This window comes from Spea bombifrons, chromosome 1 (assembly GCF_027358695.1).
Source record: "Spea bombifrons isolate aSpeBom1 chromosome 1, aSpeBom1.2.pri, whole genome shotgun sequence".
NCBI classification, from domain to species: Eukaryota; Metazoa; Chordata; class Amphibia; order Anura; family Pelobatidae; genus Spea; species Spea bombifrons.
Genome location: NC_071087.1, coordinates 86478994 through 86506429, shown reverse-complemented (window position 1 = coordinate 86506429; position 27436 = coordinate 86478994). Strand labels below are relative to the sequence as shown.

At 37.0% G+C, this 27436-nt stretch overlaps 1 protein-coding gene across 2 annotated transcripts in view; it reads left to right on the top strand.

Annotated features, from left to right (window-relative positions):
• CPLX1 (complexin 1) overlaps positions 1–27436 on the top strand; it is a 98567-nt gene that overhangs the window by 48626 nt on the left and 22505 nt on the right. For both annotated transcript variants that reach the window (XM_053465807.1, XM_053465806.1), the window contains exon 3: positions 18303–18478. In XM_053465807.1, the coding sequence (XP_053321782.1) occupies positions 18303–18478 (176 nt within the window). The remainder of the gene's footprint in view (positions 1–18302; positions 18479–27436) is intronic.

Sequence of the window (27436 nt, the reverse complement as noted above, 5' to 3'; positions counted from 1 at the left end):
ATCAAATTCAGTTTTCTCTCCAGAAAGATGTTCTTAAAGTATACATGCAAATTACAATCATTAAAACATGTCCTTCTAAATATATATATAAACAATGTTCAGAAATGGAGATTTGCACTCACAGGTCTCCAAATAATACTTTATTCAACAAACAAGCAGCATAACAAGAAAAATCAGTCAACGTTTCAGACCACATCAAGGTCTTTAATCAAGATGATCTTGATAAAACATAGACCTTGTCGCTATGAACATTTAACTTTTGCTTCATTCTGAGATCTCAAAAATCCAGTAATTGTAGATTATCAGAGTGGGAAAGTTTCTTATTTACCAAAGTTAACAGTTCATTCCAATTAGTTCCATTAAATTCAGTGCACATGTTGTTAATATTGAGTTCTTGAATGATTGAATGTTTTGTCAGTATTGATAAAGGAGGGGGCTTTTAATTCTCAGTCCTTCGGTATGCATTTAATCTTCAGATATCTCTCAAGCGTGGCATTACCCTACCATGATAAGCAAAAATAGGCAGCTTCTTAGGGCACTGAGATGTGCTGCTGTGCAATTCTCACCTATGTTATCAAGCAATTACATGCAGGAGGTGAGGCACCGTAGACACGATTTTCCTAGGACATTTTAATCCACTATGACTGGCCCTGCTTGGGTATATGGAAATATTAAAACATACAAAAAGCAAATTAAGGTCATTGAAAACCTTCTGGGCTAGCCCTAGAGTTTCTAGCACTCTACTTGTATTTGTCCATATTTGAACCTATAGCAAAGAATGGCCATAGCCAGAGGGAGTAAAGAATATCTGGTATGGGAACTAAGCCCACCTGCTTGGGGCACCTGAAAAAGAGGAGCACAGAATGAAAGCGTGAAATATGTGTGCTACTCACAGCTTGCTAATTAGTGTTGCGCAGCTGCAACTGCATGGAGACAGACCCCTGACGTGAGCTCCTTTGCTTGTTGTAAACACTAGGATAGCTGCCAAGTGCACTGCTGACAAGCTTTTGCGTGATTGAACAATCTGCTTCCACTTGAAGTGTTCTCACTAAGTGTACTCAATGCGTAGTGTTAAGCTTCCATGGTTCATGACATCCCTCTACTGTGCTAAATAATGTGCTTTGCACACAATTTTATCATAGTATCTTTTCAATATATGCTTATGTGTACAGAGATGAACATGATGCAGAAAATTTACCTAAACACACCAATACATACTTTGACACACACACATTTATACTTGAATATATATACGGTAAAACAGCAGAACTCGGTTTATAAATTACATTGTCATTTGCAATAATATGATATGTAAAACGTTAGGGATAGGTCTTCTTGAGTGGGGTGCTATTTGGTCAAGGACCAGCCCTGCGGTCTGTCAAAGCATGGCCATTGGTGGCCAGAGTTTTTACTCTAATCTCAGGGACAATGGGCTGATTTTACAGAAATCTGTGGGAAGACAGAATTCAAGTAAATGGTGTGTATATATATATTACAGAGTGTAAGGGTGTGAGAGATTGAGGTGTGATTGACAAAGTCATGATGGAGTCTATGGGGGAGAATAAGTGTGTGTTAGAAGGCGTGTATGTGTGTCACATTAAGTGTGTATGTGAAAGTTTGTGTATATTATAGTGAGTGTGCCAGCCCTCCAATGAACAAGAGTGTATGTAAACATACAACAGTGTATATCTATTATATAAATTAGCCTTGTCACTGTGGAAATCGTCAGTCACGCTGGGGCTTAAAGTAAGGTCCAATCAGAGTGCACATGCTGCACTCCCTATCTCACGCTGAGAATGACCTGTGCATCTGTTGCCTGCTGTTTCCCAATGCTGCAACCTGCTCTGCAACCCTGTCCCCCCTCTGTAACACTGTCTGCCACTTTGCAATGCTTCCCTATGGTATCCACAGTTCTCTGACGATACCTGAAACTGCCTTCTGGTATGTCCATCTGCTGCCCCCCCTACAACTCTACTCTGCCTCCTTCTACCCCACTCTGTACATAGATAATATGCAGGTAAAATGAAGTGGGAGAAGGTGATGGATATTATAGTAAAGAAGAGAAGGAAGGAAGGAAGGTAGGAAGAGATGGAGAGAGAGGAGGGATATAATGAAAAATAGAAAGAGGAATAGAAATAGAGAAAAATAGAATACAGTAAATTAACTAATACATTGCCCACTATTTCATATCCACTATGTATTCAAGAAAGTAAAAAATAAACTTAATGGATACAAATAATTTGATATCTTTTTTTCAAAAAGGCACATTTTGTTAAATTTAGGTGAGTATAAATTCATTAAATTACATTTTAGTAAAATAAATTAAATAATTTAATATATATTTATTAAATAAATTATTGTTGTTAAAATAAGTTATTAATTTTAACAGACAGACAACACTCTGGCCTTCTGGTTTCTGTATCATGTCATCGGGCTGCCAATACCCATAGGATTCCTTGATTGCAGTCACAATGTGCCACTGTGCCAATTAAGATCTATGAGATCATAAGAGACCCCAAAAAGGATATTTAGACACAGTTTGCTGCTGCGATAGATAAAAAAAAGTGCTTCCAAATAATATGTACAGAGGTGTCAATAATGTAGGGAACTGAGAAAACAATGGGACAGGGAGAGACGAAGAGAAGAAGGGGGAACAGATAGAAGAAATAATTAAAGGGGGTGGAAGCGAGGGAAAGCAAAGAACGATTGAGAGAAAAAAGGGAGAAATGGGGAGGAGAAAAACTAATGAAGAAAGGGTTATAGAGGCAGATGAAAATATACAGAAGAAAGAGGAAGTCAAAGCAAGTGAGGTGAGAGAAGAAAGATGGCGAGAAGAAGTTGGATGACAAAGTAGAATAAAAGTAAGAGGGAGATGAAAAAAGGGGAAGAGAAAAGAAAGAGAAAAAGAATGAAGAAGAGGGTTAAGAGAGGTGAAAAGAAAGTGAGGTAGAGAGAAAGAAAGACTTATAAAGAGAGAAAAAAATAGTGGGAGAAAAAAAGAAAGGGAAGGGAAAAAGGCATGACATTGCAATGACTGGCACACATGCTATTAGCTTATATTGGCCTGCTGCTTTCCTCTACAGGCTGTGGTATATATTAATAAAGCAGATCCTGCAATATTAAATCAAACCACTTAGAAATTAGAAATGTATATAAACCGTTTTAAACAAAAGTTGTTGAAAACCATCAAAACATCGCAGCAAACTATGTGTTAAAATAGTTTTTGATCAACAATTACATCATATAAAACTTTCCTGCATGTATACTCAAGTGTTCTAATTAGTGCTCCCACCACACCACCTGCTTAGATACTAAGATGTACAGTAGATTCTGTCTTTATTTGAGCAGATGGCATTATGTGGGATGGCTGTGGGCCATTATGCAAAATGCTATGTAATGAAAAAAAAAAAACTACTGTTAACAGGAGAAGCCTTTTAAATTGACCAAAACACCATTATAAACATATATCTATACCTAATATCCCCCATATGCCAGTGCCCTCTGATATGCCTTATACCCCAGATATGCCACTCTGTCCCCTAGATACGCCTTTTAGCCCCAAAATATGGCATTCTGCCCCCGATACGCCTTATATATATATATATATATATATATATATATATATATATATATATATATTGTTGTTGCATTTTTTTTGTTACTTTTCATAAAAATGGTTAACACACCAAAAAAAAAAAAACAATAACCATCATATATAATGTCTAACATCTATCACACTTCTATCATGCCTATGCAGCCAGAACATGCCAGAACCTGGGCATGATAGGAGTGTGATTACAGCCACACCCCCCCCACACACACACACACTCATATGCTCATTAATTTACAGATATTCATTCCTCCTTACCTGAACTGCAGGCTACTGCAGGGGCCCTGCTGCTTCCTCTCGAACAACTTCTCTTCCCAGTGGAAGAAGGAGCGGAGCAGAGTCACGTGATGTGCATTCACGTGAATCCGCTGGGTTCCTGCTTTTCCTGGCCGAGATGTTGCTCGGGTAAGCAGCCAAGCCCCTGCCGATTATTTTCAGTAGTTTTTTTATTTATTTTTGCATTTTGCCGATAATGCCCTTTTCGGCCGATATATTTCGGCCACCAAATAACGGTGCATCCCTAGAAAAAACCCTCATCTTATAATCGATAAAATCGATTCAACTAACCGATAAAGAAATTTGTTGGCAACGATTTTCATTATAGATTATTATCGATTAGTTGTTGCAGCCCTAAAATATATATATATATATATATATATATATATATACATACACTCACTGGCCACTTTATTAGGTACACCTTGCTAGTACCGGGTTGGACCCCCTTTTGCCTTCAGAACTGCCTTCATTCTTTGTGGCATACTTTTTACAAGGTGCTGGAAACATTCCTCAGAGATTTTGGTCCATATGGACATGATGGCATCACGGAGTTGCTGCAGAGTTGTCGGCTGCGCATCCATCATGCGAATCTCCCATTCCACTACATCCCAAAGGTGCTCTATTGGATCTGGTGACTGTAGGTGCCATTGGAGTACAGTGAACTCATTGTCATGTTCAAGAAATCAGTTTGAGATGATTTGATCCATGTGAAATGGTGCATTATCCTGCTGGAAGTAGCCATCAGAAGATTGCTTCACTGTGGCCATAAAGGGATGGACATGGTCAGCACTCAAGTAGGCTGTCGCTTTTAAACGATGCTCAATTGATACTAAGGGGCCCAAAGTGTGAGAAGAAAATGTCCCCCACTCCAAAGTCTGCGTAATTCGCGCAGACAACCTCCGCTGCTGCCAGCATTTCTGCCAGGGCTTCTATGACGGTGCGCCGGCGTGACATGACCTTCCAGTGCTCAGTCATAGATCCCTGGTGGAAGTAGCAGCCAGCAGCAGCGGAGGTTGTCTGCGTGCATCGCGCAGATGTTCACTGGCTGCCAGAGAGGAGGATCCAGGTCCCCTGCAACGCTGCAGAGGACCTGGATCCTCCTCTCTGGCAGCCGGTGAACGTCTGGGCAATGCACGCAGACAACCTCTGCTGCTACCCGACACTTCCGCTGGGCTTTTATGACGAAACACCAACATGACGTGACCATCCGGTACTCAGTCGTAGAAGCCCTGGCGAAAGTCCTGGCTGCAGTGGGGGTATAAGGCATATCGGGGGGCTGATTGGCAAATAGGGGGTATAAGGCATATCAGGGAGGCAGAGTGGCATATAGGGGGTATAAGGCATATCGGGGCAGAGTGGCATATAGGGGATATAAGGCATATCTAGGGGGCAGATATGCATAACTGGGGGGCAGGTTGGCAAATGAAAGAAAATAAATACAAAAAATGCATTTTTCCCAATCATAGTTTTTATTAAATATGAAAAAATAGTTTACATGTGAATGAATATTTACTAATAAAACTTTTTTCTTATAGGGTAGTCTTGCAGGCTAATATTCAGGCTTTTTCTTTTTTCTCTAAATTAATATTCAAATTTTGGGGGTCGTCTTAGGATCAGGGTCGTCTTATAATTGAGCAAATACGATAATTCTTACATATCAAAGATCGGTGTACAATGCCAGTAAAAATCATCTCAAGGACGTAAGGGCAAAGTGCCAATAAAATAGGCTCTAGGATGTTAGACTGGTTATGAAACAATTATATTCAACTGTGTATTTTATTGGCAAATATATATATCGTTGATGTTACATAATATAATATGAAATTGAAATTATTAAATAATTTCAGGTTCACATTTCATTTTTTGAGCGTACTTTTGACATCTTGTCATCCTGCACCCATGTCCTATTTGAGACATTTTGAAGCAGGACAGTTTAACCCAATCAAACCATATATTTTTAAAAACTAGACACAACAGGGTTTTCCAAATGATACTATTTTAATACCTTTCACTAATTGTACCCTGCGCTAACTTGAACTCATTGCCCTATAACTTGCAAAAAAAAATCTTGTTTTTCTGTGGCAAATATTGTGAGCAATATATCATAAAAACATCTATATATATATATATCCATTTAAAGATGAGAAATAATCATTTTATCTAAATCAGAAAACTATTACAGTACATACTCCCAGGAGAGGAGTAAGCATTTTTTAATCTAATCATCCAATCAATAAAATAAAATGGCTTGGATATTTTTTGCAGAGAGAGGCCATAGAAGCTGTCTTTTGTGTTCTCAAACATGTTATATTGTGTATACATTTATACACTAGATTTATTCTGTTGTCTCTGTGTACCCCCCAAGGCTTCTTGGTGTCTATTTTAACTCTTTAGCCACCAACCATGCAGGTTACACTGCATCTATTATAACAACATGGAAATTAATGATCTTAATTAAGCTGGGCATTTGTGTTATTTGTGGTAAGAGATTTATTACCATATTTTACACCATTTCTACCCCCTTTAAGAAAAGTTCAAAAGCATTACAATATTTAAATGATTTTTAAAACATCAGTCATTTAGATTTATCAGTGAGTTAGTGCATTTATGGACTGATCCAAAAGAGCTATTCTGTTCTGCTGATGAAGGGTCGTTAGAGATGAATGTTAGAGAAAGATACTCGGAAACGTTTCTCATTTTGTAAGGAATGTTCACTGACTTTGCAGTATCACTTAAGGGACCTAGATGAATGATCCACATCTTTTACTGATTAAACATAGCTGCTAATGCTTAAATTACAGTGAAGTGTGACTAGGAAATAGAAAATTACTTAAAATTGTCTTTCTCTTTGGGTAAATTAACCTTGCTCATCTTGTGATTAGTCAAATCCCCTTTTCACTTTATTCACTGAAAGAAATCAACATTCACATGTACAAGGTCTCTCCTTCATTAAGCCCATCAGATTTCGAAAAATAAAAAAATAAAGAAACTACTTTATCTATATGATTCCAAAAAGAGCCGAAAATATACTGTATACTTCGTTTGGTGGCATGGAAACAAAATGTACCATATTAAGTAAAACATAAACCTTTTCAGCATATGCAATGTGTGGCAACAAAATTCTGCTTGCAGCCAAAGCACATTGCTGGCCTTCTTATCTGAGATCTTTTACATCCTGTGCTTTTGTGAGTAGTATTATTTTGATATTTTGAAGTAAAGTTATCGGATTTTACTGCAACAAGTATTTATTATTTTAATTTTCCAGAAAATAAAGTCTATGAAAATATTATCGGGCTAGCTTTTTGTTTACATTTCTATGTGTAGGTTTCATACTATTGATTTGTGAGTTGTTGTAATATATTATTTCTTTTTTACTTTGTTTTGAAGTATATCAGAGAGAGTGCTTTCATGATCAAACAAATTGATCAAAGCAGTGGTGATGATAGTTACATAGCAAGATAAAAAGACAGGGGAGTGACTGGAGTGCCATTTAGGTGCATATTCTAACCAATAAAAAGCCTTGCTTCTCAACCATTAATCTGGGTTTTCTGAATGAGTCATGGTCTAAAGTGTAGGAATATGCTTTTTAGAGAGCCCATGTGCAAGGGCAAAATGCATCAGGCTTCTCGTTTTAATCATTGTATTGGCTAAAATAAATGTAAACTTAAAAAATGAACCCAACCTGGCATAACAGAAGTGGAAAATCACCTTTTCTGTGATTGGGTCCGTTCTCACACCCAGAGGGACCTCCGTATCCAGACGGCACCTCTGGCTGGCAAAACGTATAACTATTATACACGAAATGACCAAAAGTTTGGGGACATCCTTTCTAATTATTGAGTTTAGGTGTTTAGGTATATAAAATCAAGCACACATCATTCTTAATGAATTGCTTAGTGACTTTAGATATCAGTTTTGTGAATTTTGTACCCTGCTAAATCTGCCCTGGTCCACTGTAAGTGCTGTCATTCTTAAGTAGAAGAATCTAGGCGTAACAAGAGCTCAGCCACGATTTAAGTTTCCAGGCTTGTTAACTAATGTCCTGTGAACAATATGGTCTTAAAAGTAAAAGTAGTTTACATGTATCTGTACCTGAGTATAACAAGGATGTCCTTCAGACTCACCTTATCCTAAAAAGGAATCACGTTGTCAATGTTCCATGACACTCCTGTAATCCAGTTATCATCCAAAACCATGTGTAAAATACAGCTTTTACTGGAAGAACTTCATGTACAGCGCTATAGAATTTGATGCTATATAAAACAATAAATAATAATAATAATGTAGAGCCTGTATTTAATTTTCCTTTATGTGCGCAACCTTTTAAGTATTATTGATCCTTGTAATTTGCATATCTAATTTTATTTAATTCATTTTAAGAGTGGATTATAGAGCGTGTATGTGGGAGAACAGCTAGGCAGGTTTACTATTGCTTGACAACTTCCCCTAAGTATACATTGGTATTTTTGGATATTTGGGAAAAAAGATATGACTGTACCCAGGTACTCCACATATTCTTCTGGTAAAGCCATGTTTCCCTTGGCCTCTTCATATGCTTCTTTTTTCTCCAGGCAGGGGGGCAGTGTTTGGCCATATCCATTCCCATATCCAACTCCCTGCCACTTCCCACTCGCTGAAAGCTTTCTCTACCCCTATACACAGCTAGCCCTGCTCCTACACATGGATAGACCTGCCCTATCATGAAGGTTAGGATAGCCTAACTGGGAAGTTCCCAGTTATGGAAATGACATTAAAAAAGACTTCTGGCCAGAGTGGCAAACCTGTCAGCAGGATTGCCCTACTTTTACCACTCATTTAACCAGTATAATCATATAGTCACACAATATGGTATAGGAACAAATACAAACAACATGGTTTTAAATAAAAGAAAAATCATTACAACTTGCCACATCAATTATTGTTCCTGGAGGAACATCATGCAGACACTGAAAATTCATTGAGCTCTTATTATCACATGTATCATGTAGGTTCATACTAACAGCTGTCAAAGGAGTAGTAAGAGGAATAGTTTCTATGTCACTATACAAACAAAAAGTATAATTTCTTTATATATTTTGAAATGTAGGAGTCCCATTGTGTAAAATAAGTCATATGCAATTGCTTACATACAGCAAGCCAAAGCAGGATAAAGGCGCTTTGCCTAGGGCCACCTGTTACAAATATATACAATATATTTCCACAAAAACCTTTAACTTTCCTTCTCACTTGCTTACAGACACCGGGATATGACATTACATCTCAAATCTTCCTGTCGGGCTGCATCAATGAAACATTCCCATTTTTGTTTAAAAAAAGATAGAGTATATACAGTTTTCTTAAAAGCTTCTCTAGAATCTAACAAAAAAAGTTATTGTCATATGGCATCACTACAGGCAACCATAGTCCTCTGGTATATAGAATCTGAAAAGATATTGTGCTAACCTATAGATAGATAACTCGGCCTTGCAAAATCTAGAACTAGCCCTAATTTAAATGGCATAACCTCCCTTGCCTACCGAAAAGCACTGGGCTCAGCTGGAAGCTGATTGATATGTTGTCCAAATTGTTTTTTTTTTTCTGTTTGCAAAGCGTAATCAGATGCGTATACTATCAAAAAAAACAGCAGGGGTCCTAGCATTTCAGTCATAGAGCAGATGGAAGGGGAAAAAAAAACTACTTTTCACATTTCATTTGTTTAGGGAATTATAAAAGCTCACAAAGCAACATGGTTTTATTAAGGAAACAAAGACGCAAAAACGCATCTTGTGCTTAGTATTCAAAAATAGAAAAAGTCGGATACATCCATATATAAAAAGTAAATGAGGCACTTTTGAAAAGTTTCGACATTTCCAGTTAGATCATTTTGCAATGGTGTATCTTAACCAAACAGTACTTTAGAAATACTCAATTACACCTGTTTAAGTAATTCAAGCTTTTGTGTGAGCTGCATCATAAAGCAAATATGCATGTAGGTTAGGCAACAAAATATCACATATTTGTTTAAAGTTAGAGGGTTCATCCTCAATATGGTATTTGATCAGATGTATGGACATTGTTTCCAGACTTATGTTGCATTTATTTAGTCCACATTAAAGGTCTTCAAAATACTACTTCCAATTTATATGAAATGTTGACTTTTGTGATGTTGGGAAATCTATATAGACTCAATTCAATTCTTTTCACAGTGAAGTTATTCGTGTATGTGATCATTGTTTGTCAAAGCGAACATGTGTCCTTATTCCCTTCCCAAAAATTAGGGAAAATAACACAATCTCTCACATCTCTCACATTGTCAAGTGAGATTATAGTCAGAGAATGGGAGATAGTGCCCTATTATTCACACATGCATGTCTGTGTGAATAATGTATAATGCTACCAATTAGATGCTGCCAAAGATCCAACTCAGCAACAAAATTGTTAAAATAAGCATTTCTACAGACCCAGCTGCTTAGTTTCAAGAATTTGATGAGCTCTCAGTTATGGCTTTGTGGAGTCTGTTTTTAAAATACAAAAGAATTACTTTCACATTGTATTTAGTATTTCTGTACGTGCACAACCTTTTCTGTATTATTTGTCCTTGTATCGTTCATACACAGTTTTATTTACTGTATTTGCTCGATTATAAGACAAGGTTTTTCAGAGCTAATGCTCTCTGACAGCCGGGGAAGGTCTGCGCGATGGGCGCAGACAACCCCCGCTGCTAACCGCACCTCCTTATATGCCACTCTGCCCCATAATATGCCTTTTAACCCCCTAAATTCCAGCGTGGCATATAGGGGTATAAGGCATTTCTGGAGGCAGAGTGGCACATAGGGGGTCAAAAGGCATATCATGGGGCACAGTGGTATATAGAGGATTAAAAGGCATATCATGGGGCACAGTGGCATTTAGAGGGTTAAAAGGCATATCATGGGGCACAGTGGCATATAGGGGGTTTACGGCATTTATGGGGCAGAGTGACAAGCCTGGGGGCAGATGTGCATAACTGGGGGGCAGGTTGGAAAATAAAAGGAATTAAAAACAAAATATTTTTCTCAATCATAGCTTTTATTAAAAAACACAGTTTGCATAGTTTACATGAATTAACATTTACTGGTAAAACTTTTTTCCTATAGGGTCGTCTTATATTCAGGCTTTTTCTTTTTCTTCCTAAATTAATATTCAGATTTGGGGGGGTCATCTTATAATCAGGGTCGTCTTATAATCGCAAATACGGTCATTTTAAGAGTACATTATATAGAATGTATGTGGGAGAAAAGCTAGGTATGTACATACTTTCCCTAAATATACATTGGTATTTTTGGATACGTGAAATAAAGATATCACCGTACCCATTAATTCCCTGGGTTTGACCCAGAGTCTCTTGGAGAAGCCAACTCCTTGCCTACTTTCCACTCCACTAGCCCATCCGTATCATGATAAGAGAGATTTGGGTAGCCTAACTGGGAACTTCCCAGTCATGTATATGACATAAAAAATACTTTTGGCCAGATTAGCAAACCTTTCAGAAGGATCAGTCCCTTGCTTTCTATATGGATTTCACTACTGTTACCACTTTTTGAACCTGGATAATCATAAAGTCACACAGAATAATAGAGAAACAAATAACAAATAACAACATTGTTTTGAATAAACTCAATACATTTGCCACATTAACTATTTGTCCAGGGAGTACATATATTTCACATGTTGCTATCAGCATATATAAAGTGGCACCTTGCAGTATGTGTGATGTGAATCTGGTACATTATGAAAAGAAGGAATACACTAGTTAGCTTGGTGAAGAAAAGCCAATTCCCAACTTCTAGACATCCCAAGAACACACTCCAGGAGCCATATCATTGTCAAAGGTGTAAACCACTTGTACGCCTCAATAATAGTAAGGCCAGATTAGACTTTGCCAAAAACAAGGTAAAGTACCTGCCCAGTTCTGGAAAAAATATTCTTTGGACAGATTAAACTGTCCATAATCGAATGATAGGAGAAGAAGAAGATGAAGAAGGATCCATAGCAAAGCACATCCGTGAAACATGGTGAAGGCAGTGTTTTGGCATGGATATGTAAGGCTGGCAGTTGAACTGGGTTACTAGTATTTATTGATGATATGATCGCTGACATAAGCAGCAGGATAAATTCTGAAGCATATAGGACTATACTATTAGCTCAGATTCAGCCAAATGCTGCAAAACTGTTAGAATGGCGTTTTCACATGAAATCTGATTAAAAAAAAATCAATACAATTTAACAGCACTAATACTTGATATAAACAAAAAGTACCATTGATTCTGAGTTGACGAGTTAAAGTGTTAAAAACACTTGCTATAAAAGATTAAAAAAAATAGGGCACCCCAAGCAACATATTAACCAGAATGGAGCCATATGGTGCGACCTTCTTTTTCCCTGTAACTGTGTGGGGCAGGTAAATGTATTAAACATGAGGCCTTTATGTCTATGTGTGTGGGAGAATTTAGATTACAAAATCTCACTATCTAGCTCCCTCCTTGGTTATTTTTTTCTGTGTCCCAAAGCACATGGGTATGAAAAATCTAAAAAATATTTTATATAATCAAAAAACCAAGGAAAGCGACACTTACAAGAATTATATCAAGAAATACTTTGGTGCAAATACAAATACCAACTATATGAAATCCCCCCCAAAACAACAGAGCACTTTTCTTTACAATATTTTTATTATTCTAATATATTTTTTAATCTGTCAGACCTTTATCAAAATTTCACTTATCCACGTAAAAACTGTAACATTTTACATATTTTTAATTAACATTACAAATTTTACAGGTGATGCATCTGTCCCAAGTAATATAAGATATGACAGCAAGGTTTTGGTCCAGTTCCTCTGTGACGCATCACTAGGTTATTAGTAAAAGAATGTTCTTTGTATTTCAAGAAAGGTCCCTTAGTATTTCAAGTGAAAACAGGAGAAGGATTGCAATGAGCCTTGTGATTAGTAATTAATGAGGCAAAACATTTTTTAATAGCTTCTCTCTGCCAGGTGAGCTTTTTGTAGGTTTTTACAGTTAGAAGTTAGGTAAAAATATTCTATGACTGTAAGCATAAGTAGAACCTTCCTGCTAAAAGGGAACTTAGTATTTTGCTTATCATTATACAGCCTTACAGTTATTTATTTGTTTATTTATTTCCACCAACGTTTTAATCAGGCCAGCTACAGCACCAATAGTTATATAGCTCATCCCACATTTTACTCTAGTAAATCAATTTGATTTTATCTTTTTTTAACATCTACTTCAAGGGTTTATCTGTGGTTTCCTTTACTTCTCCTATACTGTATTATTACTTTTATTTTTATAATATCCACCACCCATGTCATCTATGTAATATTATAACCTCTTATTTCTTTACTGATCATGATCAGATTTTCTTTTCTTGCCACACATTCTCACGTATCTATATTCCTGCATCTTACTGTGACAAATATCTCCTTTGGGATGTTTTCATACATACATACATACAGGGCCGGCCCTGCCATAGAGCAGAGTGGGGCAATTGTCCAACATGTGCCCCGTGGGCCAAATGCGTCCCGCCGGACGTCGAGGTGCGGGTGTGATGAGCAGGGCCAGACTGGCCCCAGGGAGATTTCCCACAGGCCGGCCGTTCCGTGGGCCGGCAGACCTTCATTTAAAGCGGCTGCACAACAATATACAAGGGTTTGTGTTTCGGTGTGGCAGAGCCTTGCCTGGTGTGTGTGTTTGGTGTGTCAGTGCGGTAGAGCCTGTCCTGGTATGTGTGTTTGGGTGTCGGTATGGCAGAGCATTGCCTGGTGTGTGTGTTTGGTGTGTCGGTGCAGCAGAGCCTGTCCTGGTATGTGTGTTTGGGTGTCGGTGTGACAGAGCCTGTCCTGGTGTTGGTGTGTTTGGTATGTCAGTGTGGCAGAGCCTGTCCTAATGTGTGTGTGTGTTTGGGTGTTGGTATGGCAGATCCTGTCCTGGTGTGTGTGTTTTGGTGTCGGTGTGGCAGAGCCTGTTCTGGTGTGTATTTGGTTGTCTGTTTACATGCACTTTACCTACTGCAGGAATAAATAGAACTATTTTATTTTTCCTTATGCAGAGATAAAATGTCCTCCTGAATGTGTAGTCACTTCAGAGGACAAAACGTTCTTGGCCCAGAAATCAGTGAGAGGAAAAGTAAAGGTTTTGTGTTATTTACTCTATTTCAAGCTGCATATTTTATTAAAAAGGATTAGTGGCACTAAATTATGGCTTCAGGTGTACCGTGTATGGTGACTTTTTTAGTGTACTGATTACTCCCAGTCCCATCACATGAGATTCTCTCTTGTATTATCTTCCTCACACTGATGTCATCTTTATCCAGTACACATGGATGCCGAGGAGTTAAGATTCTGTCTATTTTATTGATTTCCATAAACTGACCATCACAATCCTCAGCACCAGGCCTGTGATGCTCTTAATCTGGCCCTGCCTCCAGTGTGCATCAGCCATCTTAAATCCAGTTTGTACCCACAGTGTGCTACAGCCTTGTGCAGTTTTATTTGGCTAAACTTGTTTTAAATAGTTTGTGGACTGACTTTGTTTTGCTTTTTAAGTAATTCAGTATTGATAGAATGACATATCAAAGTTGATCAGTGAAAAATGAGTGCGACCCACGCACACATACATTTCTGATGAAGTGGCCCACTGCAGCAAAAACCTGGACACCCCTGGCCTAGACGGTATATTCTATTCCACCATTACTTGGTTTAACCTTCCCAATTCATCAGCACTTGTTTTCAAATGGCCTACCCTTGTATACACAGACCTACGTAAGTTTGCACATCTCTCTTCTTTTATTTCTTTACTTTTAAACCATCACAACCTTTGTCCCACCTCTCCTATTGTTCTACTTTTTAGTTCAGTTTTTTCTCCATACCACAAACTCCCACTTCAATGACCTTTTTACACAATTTTTCACAAATACTTCAAAACTCGCTAATTCTGAGATGCCTTTGTTGGACCACATAGTTCTATTCCCTTCCTGACCTAACTCATCCTTCCTCATCCCTCCTACCTCTCATTCTGCATGGTCCTATCTCTTTGGTCAGTACTAATCTACCCTGTTGGTGTTTTAAGGCACCCAGGATAAGGATGCTATAAATGAGATTCCATGTCTCATTTGATGATGGGGGATATAAACTGGTTATTGATGGAACCTTCAGTTTGGATATTCACCATGGTCTCACTCAATCGTACCTAACATTTACATGCCATAAAAATGATTTAAATTGGATCTAAAAAAAGCAAGAACAGTTGTTTTAACAATTACTTTCAGAAATATATGGGCAATATGGTATGGATTCACACACAATAACATTTTGCTCTGTTGTAATATTTAGTTGTGCTCTTGTGTTTTCATATGGAGTAGGTTTATAGTGGTTTTATAGTCTAAACAATCTTGCAGTTTTGGTAGTAGAATTTCTGATGGAGTTTGATCTGAAAAAGACTTGCCTGGAGGTAAAATGGCTGTCATACGGAGATTCAAGCTTTTTTAAAACACCTTGAAACTGAAAAATGATTGAAGACAAATAACAAGAGGATGTTTAACAAGAAGAGCATAACAAATGACAAGACAGGTTCAGGACTGACTTAGTGTGACATAATCACAAGTTTTGTTGTCATATTTTCCATACCATTAACTCCAATATGTCTGTTTTGTTATCTAAATAAAGATTAGGTTTTCAAAACAAAATGTTAAGCTTTTCTTAGCGGCGCAAAAAGTAACATATTTTTCTGTTTCCACCCAGTATCTCCTGACCCCTCACTTTAATGCTGTGTTCATCTTCTACAAATATGCTCATTATTGCAAGTGTTCAAAAATACAGTTCTGAACCACTTTGCAAAATAAAAATGTGTGATGACAAACTAAATATATGAGGGATATTTTTAATGTGTCATTCATTTTACTATTCTTATTTTTAGGGCAGTCAATAGGGAAATAGCGTATACAATAAAAAGGGTTTATTTGGTAATCTGGTAGTTTACAGATGAGTAGAACTTTTCTTTTCACTGATTTAAGCCTTATGAAGGACCAACCCCAGAGAGCTTCTCCTGCATAGTGCATTGGCTGTGAGGAGACATTAAAAGAAATTCACCTGTATTAATAATGCAGGGCCAGCTTTTTCTCCTTGCAAAAGACAGTGACCAGGTCAGTGCATAGTGAAACCAGTATTCACCTACACAGTGCTTAAGGTAATATTGTTAACCCCTTAATGACAAAGCCCGTACATGTCAATGTATATTGAAAATATGTATATTTTATACAAGCATGCACATGTGCACACACACACACACACACACACATATATATATTTATTTATAGTGAGTATTACTGGGATAAAGGGATTTGCAATAGTCATTACTAGTAAGGCGATTGCTCAACTTACTTCCCACATGCACGCAAATGGAATGCATAGAGAACTTATAAAAATTGTTCTCATTTGCGATTGTGGATAACATTAATATATCAAGCTTAGACTCATTATGAAAGCAGCTTTTCGTCTCCAAATGTGCCTTGGAATTATCTTGAAAAGAGTGATGAACACATGCAGTGCTAATAAAAACAGCATGTTCTCACACAAATTATCTAACATCTCCGTTTAAAATGGACAACTTGTGGAGTGAGGGTGTACAAAACCAGAAACAGTCAAAGGTTATTTTTTTTCTTTCATAGTAACAGCTTGGTTCCTTAGAAAAATAGTTTTTGGTATAATTTTTGCTGAAAAGTTCCCACTATTAAAAGCTGAGATTTGAAGCTTTCATCGGTGTGCTTTCTTTCTTTTTTTCCCCCCAATTTTTATTAGCTAATTTCCATTCAGATCTGACATTTGAAAACACAGTACATAAAACAGCAATGGAGAAAACAGAAAGCAAGAAAGCTATTTAGATATAAACAGAAATACAGACAGAATGCTGCAGGACTAGAACCTTGGTTTGGTCCCATACCTTCTTCTAAAGCAACAGCATTGTTTTACTTAGAACGACAGTTCATGTCTTGTGAATCTGATAATGCTTATGGTCATTTGTTGCCATTGTAATTTCAGATGCTTTATCATACATTGTTATTACCACCACAAATACAAAACTAATTTTACTATAAGATTATCCAAAGTAAAATTATCATTAAACCTTTAAATAACCAGACCATAACCTATTTGTGTATTTACAAAGAAAATAATGGAAATGTATAATCTATTTAATCTCTATGACCAAAGCATTATATGTAGATTTCTTCATCTTGCTATACACATTATATGAAAAGAAGCATTCAAGGTCACATTTAAAATGTGAGACTTTCCTGGAGGCTAGAATTTCACCTTCGCTTTTTTGGATGGATCTAAAAGAATAAAAGATACAGAACAGCTTCAAATATTTTACTGTTATTTTACTGCAATAACTAGTCGTGTACAATAATGTAATATTAAATATGGTTGCTGTATTTTTCTGCAGTTAGGACCCTTTGAATTATAGGGGGGGCTGTGTTTTTCACTGTCCACTCTCCTGGCACCCAAAAGGAGCAGACGTGCAATACGTGTACCTTGACTGCAGATAACATTCAAGCCATCTAGTATGCCACTGGAATTCTTAGTAAATAGATCTAATTTTGTCAGTCTTATTAAGCATAACAGAGTTCTGGTTCAACTCACCTGGAGAGGTGGCGTTTAGTTAAGTTCATATTGTCAAGTATGCATTCTTTTAATTTACCAGGCAAGTTAAAATGTTTATAGCTCACTATGATTTAGAAAATCAGTTTAATTTAAGTAATTGAACTGATGTCAAGTGTACAGCTTAGTTCGCTTAGCTAAAATACAATTTACCCAACGTTCTATGGATATTCATCATTAGCATTGAAAATAAGGCTTGATTAACTAAGATTGGGATTTTTAGCTTGTTGGTTGTCACGTCCTAATATTAGTATCTCCCTACCTATTACTGTCCCCTCTGTGTTTTTCTACCATTTTCATGTGCTATTTATTTAAGCAAGCCCTAACTTCTCTACCCAATGTACTGCTTTTGTATTGATTTATGATGTATTTATTGACTTCTGCTCATGTTTATTATCTTTTACCACTCTTTATAATTACACCCCTATTTTTAGTCTTTCTCACTTGTGCATATGTGTCAAAAAGAAAACAATGATTGTGAGACCTAGAGTTTATGTAGAAAATATGTGTTGTTAAATATTGTCTGGAAGTCTTTACACAATGAGAGCCAGGGCGGACATATACATATATGACACTGAATCGCCGACCTCCATTGTTCCTAATATCAAAGACAAACTGTTATATTTCCCTGTAAAAATGTAGAGTTTCACTGATTGTATAACTTTATAAACATTCTTACTATACACGCTACAAAGCTGAACATTTTTATTAATATTCCAGGGGCTACAAAAGACATGGGAAAGATGCTTGGGGGAGATGAAGAAAAAGATCCCGATGCTCAAAAGAAAATGGAAGAGCAGCAAGAAGCACTTCGGCAGCAAGAAGAGGAAAGGAAAGCAAAATATGCAAAGATGGAGGCTGAAAGAGAAACCATGAGACAAGGTATTCGGGACAAGGTGAGTAAATATATAACATTAACTGCCTTATTTCTACTTACTTTGACCATACCTTATTACTACTGAAGAACAACCCACAGGTTCAGTAGAATTCATGGGTTTTAACTAAGTTACCATGAGAGATAATTATTGGGATCAAATATATAAATATGCTGTTGAAGCAAAATAACTAACACGCATAAAAACCTGTGGTTGCATGTATAATATTAGTACATACAGTAAGCTACATATATCTGCTTCATAGAAGCCTGTTCTGACCTGTGGTTTCAAATACTGGTCTGTTCCATTTGGATCCAGTGACATATTACCCAATGGCCAATGAAATTGCCTAGAGTCCACTATTAAAATGTAGCCATTACTGTCAGGTCTGCTAGAGGATGGTTTGAACAGCCAGTTAATTTGTACTTAGCATTTATACTACAAGATGTTCAGAATTAGTCATAGCATTCATGTGGCCTCATACTAGAATTTTGGAAAAATGTTCATCCTTTTGCAGTATTCAAAAATATGATGTCATAATGCACATGATTAATCTGGCTGTGGAAATTCGGGGTAGAATTGTATTTTTTTACGCAGATGTTTCTATGGGGAGGAAAGTAGCAATTTCTGCCATTTTAAAAATATGAGCAAAAGTTTTTTGTCCACCTCTTCCCAGGAACCAGAGATAGGAGGCAATAGACAACTGTGATTCATTAGTTTCTGGCAAGTTGAACGGAGATAGTATTTCTGGCTTGTGGTTACAAAACTGGATAAGCTAAACAGGAAGGTTCCGAGAGAGTGATTCAAATACGCCCTCACTTCCAGTTAATATTAGTGTACTTGGAATAAACTACTGTTTTGGCAGAATATGACCAGATGGCTCACTCCTCGTGGCTAATGAATGCTGAAAGTATAGTGAATAAATAGCAGGGATATAATAATACAAGATAAAAGAGGCACACAGGAAACATTTGAAATCATCGTAATTATACATATTATAATGGGCTGTTCAGTCTTCTTCAGCTTCTTATTATGTATTTGTGAGACAGGCAAAGTAGGCTTTTTATTTACTGTTACTGACAATTAATTTGTATTTTTATTGTTTGCGTTGACATTTGCGTAATTAAAAAGTTGCTTATTTTCTTTAGAATATTTTTTTTTGTTTCAGAGTGCATAAGATAGATTATTAACCGTTTCAAGTTCAAGTATTATATATTGCAATATAATTTTTGTAAAAATGCCTGATGTGAAAAAGTGCTTTCAGGTTAAGAATGTACTGTCAAAAAGTGTATTGCACTTTTGTGTAATTTAAGGTTAAAGTCAATGTATCCTTTTACAAGCAACACCTAGGTACTTGGAAGTCACAGGAGATAGTGGTTGCGCATACTGTCACAGCAATATAATATGTGGCTGGCACCGTGTGGCAAAGAGTCAAGGAATGGGTACTCACATTTTTCGGGGACTTAAGCAATTAGTCCCACAAAACTTGCATGGGCGATACAATCCTCGCCTGGGGATATCTTTGACAGCAGTCCTGTGTAGTTCTTTTGTTTGGTTCTCAGGATAAGGTGCACATAAAAATTTAAACAGAAATAGGCATAGTGCTTTCTGTATGATAAAATGAATAAAACAAATAAAAACAGTTCACTATATACTCACAATATGGTGAGCAATAAATGGATTGCTCACCCCTTCTGGCGTAGGTGGAATGATCCCCACCGAGGATATAAACTTGCGTGTTTAAAACAATAAAAGGATACCAGGAGCAGAAAAGAATGGTTTTTAAAAAAACTTATTTATTTTCAGCTTTCTCGTTAAAAACCATTAAAAAGTCAATAAAAATAGCACAAACGCGTTTCACCTACTAAATAGGCTTCCTCAGAGTGTCTAAAACTTTTAGACACTCTGAGGAAGCCTATTTAGTAGGTGAAACGCGTTTGTGCTATTTTTATTGACTTTTTAATGGTTTTTAACGAGAAAGCTGAAAATAAATAAGTTTTTTTAAAAACCATTCTTTTCTGCTCCTGGTATCCTTTTATTGTTTTAAACACGCAAGTTTATATCCTCGGTGGGGATCATTCCACCTACGCCAGAAGGGGTGAGCAATCCATTTATTGCTCACCATATTGTGAGTATATAGTGAACTGTTTTTATTTGTTTTATTCATTTTATCATACAGAAAGCACTATGCCTATTTCTGTTTAAATTTTTATGTGCACCTTATCCTGAGAACCAAACAAAAGAACTACACAGGACTGCTGTCAAAGATATCCCCAGGCGAGGATTGTATCGCCCATGCAAGTTTTGTGGGACTAATTGCTTAAGTCCCCGAAAAATGTGAGTACCCATTCCTTGACTCTTTGCCACACGGTGCCAGCCACATATTATATTGCTGTGACAGTATGCGCAACCACTATCTCCTGTGACTTCAAAGTTATTTACCAAGCCAAGAAGAGGAAACCTTGGCGAGTGGGCTGCTGCTATTTATAGGACTATTTATTCTATTGCTGTTTTTATTGTTCTTAGCGCTTTTACCTTCCTATATTTTTTGCAACACCTAGGTACTGTCTGTCAATATTTCCAGCTAACAGCTCTCTATAGATCATTTTAGGACAGCTTGAAATCAATAGAAGTAATTCCTGGCACTAGAGTGCTATCACAGTCCCCAATTGTGTTTGAATCCATTTGGTCAGCATACCCACCTAGACAAGAGTACAAAAGTAATAAATATAACTTTTTGACATTTTTATGCTCTGTAAAATTACATTAAATTGTTACTGAATTTTCCATGTAAATCTACTATTAAGAAATTTCAGTTTCATATCTGTTCCTTTCTGATGATGATAAGAACTGAAATTAAATGATTAGTTTGTGTCCCACACCATTTACTGTCTAATTTATTATTATAATACTTTTTTAATATTATACATGCAGACAGCATTGCTTGTTACAGTAACATAGTGCATATGGCACACTTGTCAGAATACCCAAGATGCAATACTAGCAGATGATACTAACATCACACAATGTAACTTTATTTCACTATACACTGTTTTAAAATGTTATTAAGTAAGCATACACCCTAAAACATTATATGATATGACATCATATTTTGTTGGGGGGGGTTGTGTTGTTGGAAAACATGATCAGTTATTGTTAGTTATTAGTTATCTCTGGCCGAATCTTTGCTGATATTTGTTGATTGGTGCAGCCTTTGTAAGTGTAGGAGAAGTGAGAGATCCTCAGTACTAGAAATGGATTATAAATTGGCAGCCTGGTTACCTTAATCCTCAGATCTCATTTTCTACAAGATGAAACTCAATAGTTATTGAAATAATTACACTGACTGCCAGACAGCACATTTATAAATGAACTTATTTTATTTAGAATCTATGGTAAAAGCTGTGAAGGCTACAGTTCCTTTTTAGGGTATCTTAAAAGAGTACATTTAAGTATAATGGATATATAATATATATATATATATATATATATATATATATATATATATATGTATATATATATATATATATATATATATATATATACATATATATATATATAATTATTTTCTCCACAATTCTATGCAGCATCTATCAATGTATATTTAACATTTTTGCAGAATTAAAAGATGTATAAGGTTATTAATAATTTGTGCTTGATTGGATACATTTTTACAATTCTCACAACAAAAATGTAAGAAGAAAGCAAATTTTATATATGTAGGGTATGTTAAATTTTTGCATATTTTCCTCACCATTGCATTGCCTATGGAGATTGAGTAACACTTATTCTATTCAATAACCAAGATGAGTGACTGAGCAGTGGAGATGAGATTTAAACACCTTGTCAAAGAGAACAAACTTTTTCTTTTTAGTAAAAAATATTTTTTGGGGGGAGAATTTTATTTACAGTACATTCAAAGTAATTGAATAGAGTGCAGAAGCAGATACATATCTAGTGAAACTTAATAAATAGCTATTCGGAACCTGAATTCCATACAATTGTAAAAAATTATTTTGTAGGTTAGACTGAAGCTATATAAATGGATAGTTGATAAAATTATTGGAATAAACCTAAAATGTTACAACAATGGTGATGGTGTGTTATATTGTGTGACTAAGAAAAGCATATCATCAATTTTCTTCTAATGATATACCGGTATGTGTGGTGCCTAATACAATCTTATTTGTGCTTAGTAGTATTATCAACACTTGTATTAATAGCTACAGTATTATTATTAGAGATTAAGAGATATTTATGCCTGGACAGACTCAAAGTTCACTCTGTTGAATACTCAGTCAAGTTAAGGGTTGATTCTACTACCCAAACTTGACTGAGGTTATATGCCCTTACACGCTAACACTCGCAACACAACTCTCAATGTGAGTCTTGTTTGCTAGATAAATTAATATAGTTAATTATTTACAGAGTACACACACCTCAGTCACTGACAATATCCATTTAAGAATTTAAAAGCTTATTAATAGTATGTATACTACCCATCACTGGCCATGGTGAGTCACAGCAAAGCTCCACTAAGATGTCCCATAAGCTCCTTAACTGAGAGTAAGTGCCACAAATGTACCTTTGTATTCAACAATAGGTTGAAATTGTAAAGTTAATAATATAACCAACTAGTAATACATAACACAAAGTTATCCTTGTGTAAAATCAACATACAACCAAATACTTTCTGCATTTCCATGTATAATTCATCTTTAGCCTTCAGAACTTTATTTTTTTTTGGCAAGAACCTCACCTTGGTGTAAAAGTTACATAGGCACTCTCATATTATAAAATGACTTAACAGGATTAACAGTACATACTCACGAAAGACGGCTCCTAACATTAAATGTAGATGAATATCACTTGATTAGGTCACTTCTCAAACATTTGCTAAACTTAAAGGGAACTGGCTTACCATTAGGGATAGGCAATGTCTCCGAACAAAGACACCAGTGTAGAACATTATTAAATTGTCCACAACAGACGCCAGTAAATGTCCACCATGAGCAATGTTGGTGCCTACCCCTGCTTCTCAAACATAGAAACATGGGAGCTGATGGCAGATGTATGTGATGAATTCATGATTTGATGAAAAACTCACTGGAACTCAGAGCACCATGCTGCCACAAGTTTCCAATTAAGAAACAGCTGATGTGTTTCTGTGAGGTTCACCAGACTTACTGGAACCTGTATTTGTGGGAATGGCCAAGTTGGTCTATTAAACTAGTCAGCTTTGCTCTTTGTGAATAAAAACGTAGCACTGGAGGTTTCAAGAAATGTCACTTCCTTGTATGAATTGTCATATCCACATGCTTTTTAATAACCTCTGAAAGGTTGTGCAGGCCCCTGGATTCCACAGACCACATTTTGAGAAACACTGTTCTTATATACTGCTCTTAGGCTATGTTTAGGATATGTTTTGGAGATATTTAATTTAAAAGTTCCATCATGACAGCTGATATGGTCCGTGGCACAGCCCTAATTATCAATTCCTTGTCTCTCCCTTCAGTTCCCCCACCCTTACAAACGCTAGCTGCCTGAACCAATCAACAACAATCAGCAACTTAACAGTGGGTATGAGAAAAGTTAATTAGGGGATTCTCATTTAGATCTTAAGATAATGATGCTATTCCCCATGGAATAGTATCTTATTTTAATCTCTAGACACTATTAGATATATCTATTTAGGGTATGGAGCTGTAAAATGTAGAGTTGGAAGAAAAAGCAGCACACTTATATCCCAAGTCCATGTCATGAGACGTTCTAGCTATCAAGCACTTCATTAACAAAACTTGTAAAAAGGCACTGATGTCCCTGTAAGTGTATTAACAACTTGTTAAAATCACTTGGATGTACTTTATAGGTTGTAAATTGCATTTTTTGTTGTTGAAAGGAAATACATTAGTTATGAGGAGCATATTCTTTGTGTGATGCATTTATGATTGAAGGAGTTTTTAATTGGTCTCACAGGAAGCCAAGATTAGCCCACATAGTATATAATGTGAGCAGATTAGACTACTTTGCCCAAGGCGGACTCTACATCTTTATATAATTTGGATTAAATTGCTGTATATAAACAATAAACGATACATCTCTAATAAATAATAATAAAGACTGACTGTAATAGATTTCCCAACTGGAAGAAACAAATTTACAAATGCATTGCTAGAGATCTGATTTCAGTACGAAAACATGTTTTTGAACAATTGTTAAAATACAAACAAACAAGGCTCAGACAATGGATTCCGTCAGTAAGGAAACTGAAGTGTTTTGGACATGAAATGTCTTTTCAAGCATATTTCCAATGATCTACATCACACAGCAAATTTAAATGATCTGCATTATATAGTTTGACACTTGAAATGATACGCAGATTACATTATTCCTGCCTGGATGGTTCACAGATGGAATATATTCTGCCAAATGATTGATAAGTGCATGAAATCTCATTCCATTTTAGACATTAAATAATGTAAGCCTTCGATTCAGACAGCGCGTGTTATGAGCCTATACACTGCTATGTATGAACTTTTCATGGAATTACCACATTCATTTAAACATAAGGATGTTGTAACTGCTTTTCAGTATGCATTTTAGTATTTTAATATTTTTTTTGTATTTCTTAGTATGGGAGCATGTAAACAAATATCAGAAAACAGACTCCATTTTTTAATATAAAGACCTTCGATGCCAAGGGATTTACAATTTAAAACTGTTTCTACCCATATTTATACATTATGGGAAAATATTTTATTTATATTTTATTTATTTTGTGACAAATAGACAAATAGCATGTGTGTTCTTAACCGACAGCTATTAAAATGTAGCTGAGCAACACAGAGGTCAGCAAAAAAAAACAAAATGATTTTTACACCCCAAATTTTTACAAAAAAAGGTCTTATACATGGGGAAATACGGTACTTAAAAAAGAAACCATTCAGTGTAAAAAACATGCTTTTAAAATTATTGTCCTTCATCACATAAAGGCACGGGCGTAGGAACCGGGGGGGACGGGGGGGACAGATCCCCCCCAGGAAATCATAAGGGGGGGACCGATAATATAGAAATCCCCCCCAGGGCTGTACGTGAGGCGAGTGCACTCGGGTGCAGCTGTGAGGGTGCTCACAGCTGCCCGATCAGCAGCTGCAGCCTGCAGGACTGGTTAGGGAAATCCGTGATCTCCCCAACCAGTCCTGCAGGCTGCAACTTCATTAAGGTCACACTCACCAGCGTGCTGTCTGTAACTGAGCGCCGGGGCGACTGGATATGACGTTTATATCCAGCCCCGGCGCTCAGCATAAACAGCTGTGCGCAGCCGCACTGCACAGACTGTGAGCGGCAAAAAGGAAAGTTGGAAGAGAAAGCAGAAAGGAGGAAGAGAAAGCAGAAAGGAGGAAGAGAAAGCAGAAAGGAGGAAGAGAAAGCAGAAAGGAGGAAGAGAAAGGTAAGAGATGTGGAAAACGAAGGTGGATGGGTATGATGTGGAAAACGAAGGTAGGTAGGTAGGTAGGTAGGTAGGATGTGGAAAACGAAGGTGGGTAGGTAGGTAGGTAGGTAGGTGGGTATGTGGGTATGATGTGGAAAACGAAGGTGGGTGGGTGGGTATGATGTGGAAAACGAAGGTAGGTGGGTTGGTGGGTGGGGGCTCTGATGTGGAAAACGAAGGTGGGGGGGGTCTGATGTGGAGAACAAAGGTTGTGGAGGGGGTTTGATGTGGAGGGGGGTCTGATGTGGAGAACAAAGGTTGTGGGGGGGTCTGATGTGGAGAACAAAGGTTTGGGGGGGTCTGATGTGGAGAACGAAGGTGGGGGGTCTGATGGTAGATTTGTGTGTGCATATACATATGGTGAGGTATGGGTACTTGGGCAGGCATACGTGTTTCTGTATAGGGCAGCTGTGTATATGTGCATGTATGTGCATACGTGTGTATATGTGTACATCCGTATGGGCAGTGCATATGTGTACGTCTGTATGGGCAGTGCATATGTGTACGTCTGTATGGCCAGTGCATATGTGTACGTCTGTATGGCCAGTGTATATGTGTACGTCTGTATGGCCAGTGTATATGTGTACGTCTGTATGGGCAGTGTATATGTGTACGTCTGTATGGGCAGTGTATATGTGTACGTCTGTATGGGCAGTGTATATGTGTACGTCTGTATGGGCAGTGTATATGTGTACGTCTGTATGGGCAGTGTATATGTGTACGTCTGTATGGGCAGTGTATATGTGTACGTCTGTATGGGCAGTGTATATGTGTACATCTGTATGGGCAGTGTATATGTGTACGTCTGTATGGGCAGTGTATATGTGTACGTCTGTATGGGCAGTGTATATGTGTACGTCTGTATGGGCAGTGTATATGTGTACGTCTGTATGGGCAGTGCATATGTGTACGTCTGTATGGGCAGTGCATATGTGTACGTCTGTATGGGCAGTGTATATGTGTACGTCTGTATGGGCAGTGTATATGTTTACGTCTGTATAGTCAGTGCATATGTGTACGTCTTTATGGGCAGTGTATATGTGTATGTGTGTATGAGCAGTGTATACGTGTACGTCTGTATGGGCAGTGTATACGTGTATGTCTGTATGGGCAGTGTATATGTGTACGTCTGTATGGGCAGTGTATATGTGTATGTGTGTATGAGCAGTGTATATGTGTATGTGTGTATGGGCAGTGTATATGTGTACGTCTGTATGGGCAGTGTATATGTGTATGTGTGTATGAGCAGTGTATATGTGTATGTGTGTATGGGCAGTGTATACGTGTACGTCTGTATGGGCAGTGTATATGTGTACGTCTGTATGGGCAGTGTATATGTGTATGTGTGTATGAGCAGTGTATATGTGTATGTGTGTATGGGCAGTGTATATGTGTACGTCTGTATGGGCAGTGTATATGTGTATGTGTGTATGAGCAGTGTATATGTGTATGTGTGTATGGGCAGTGTATACGTGTACGTCTGTATG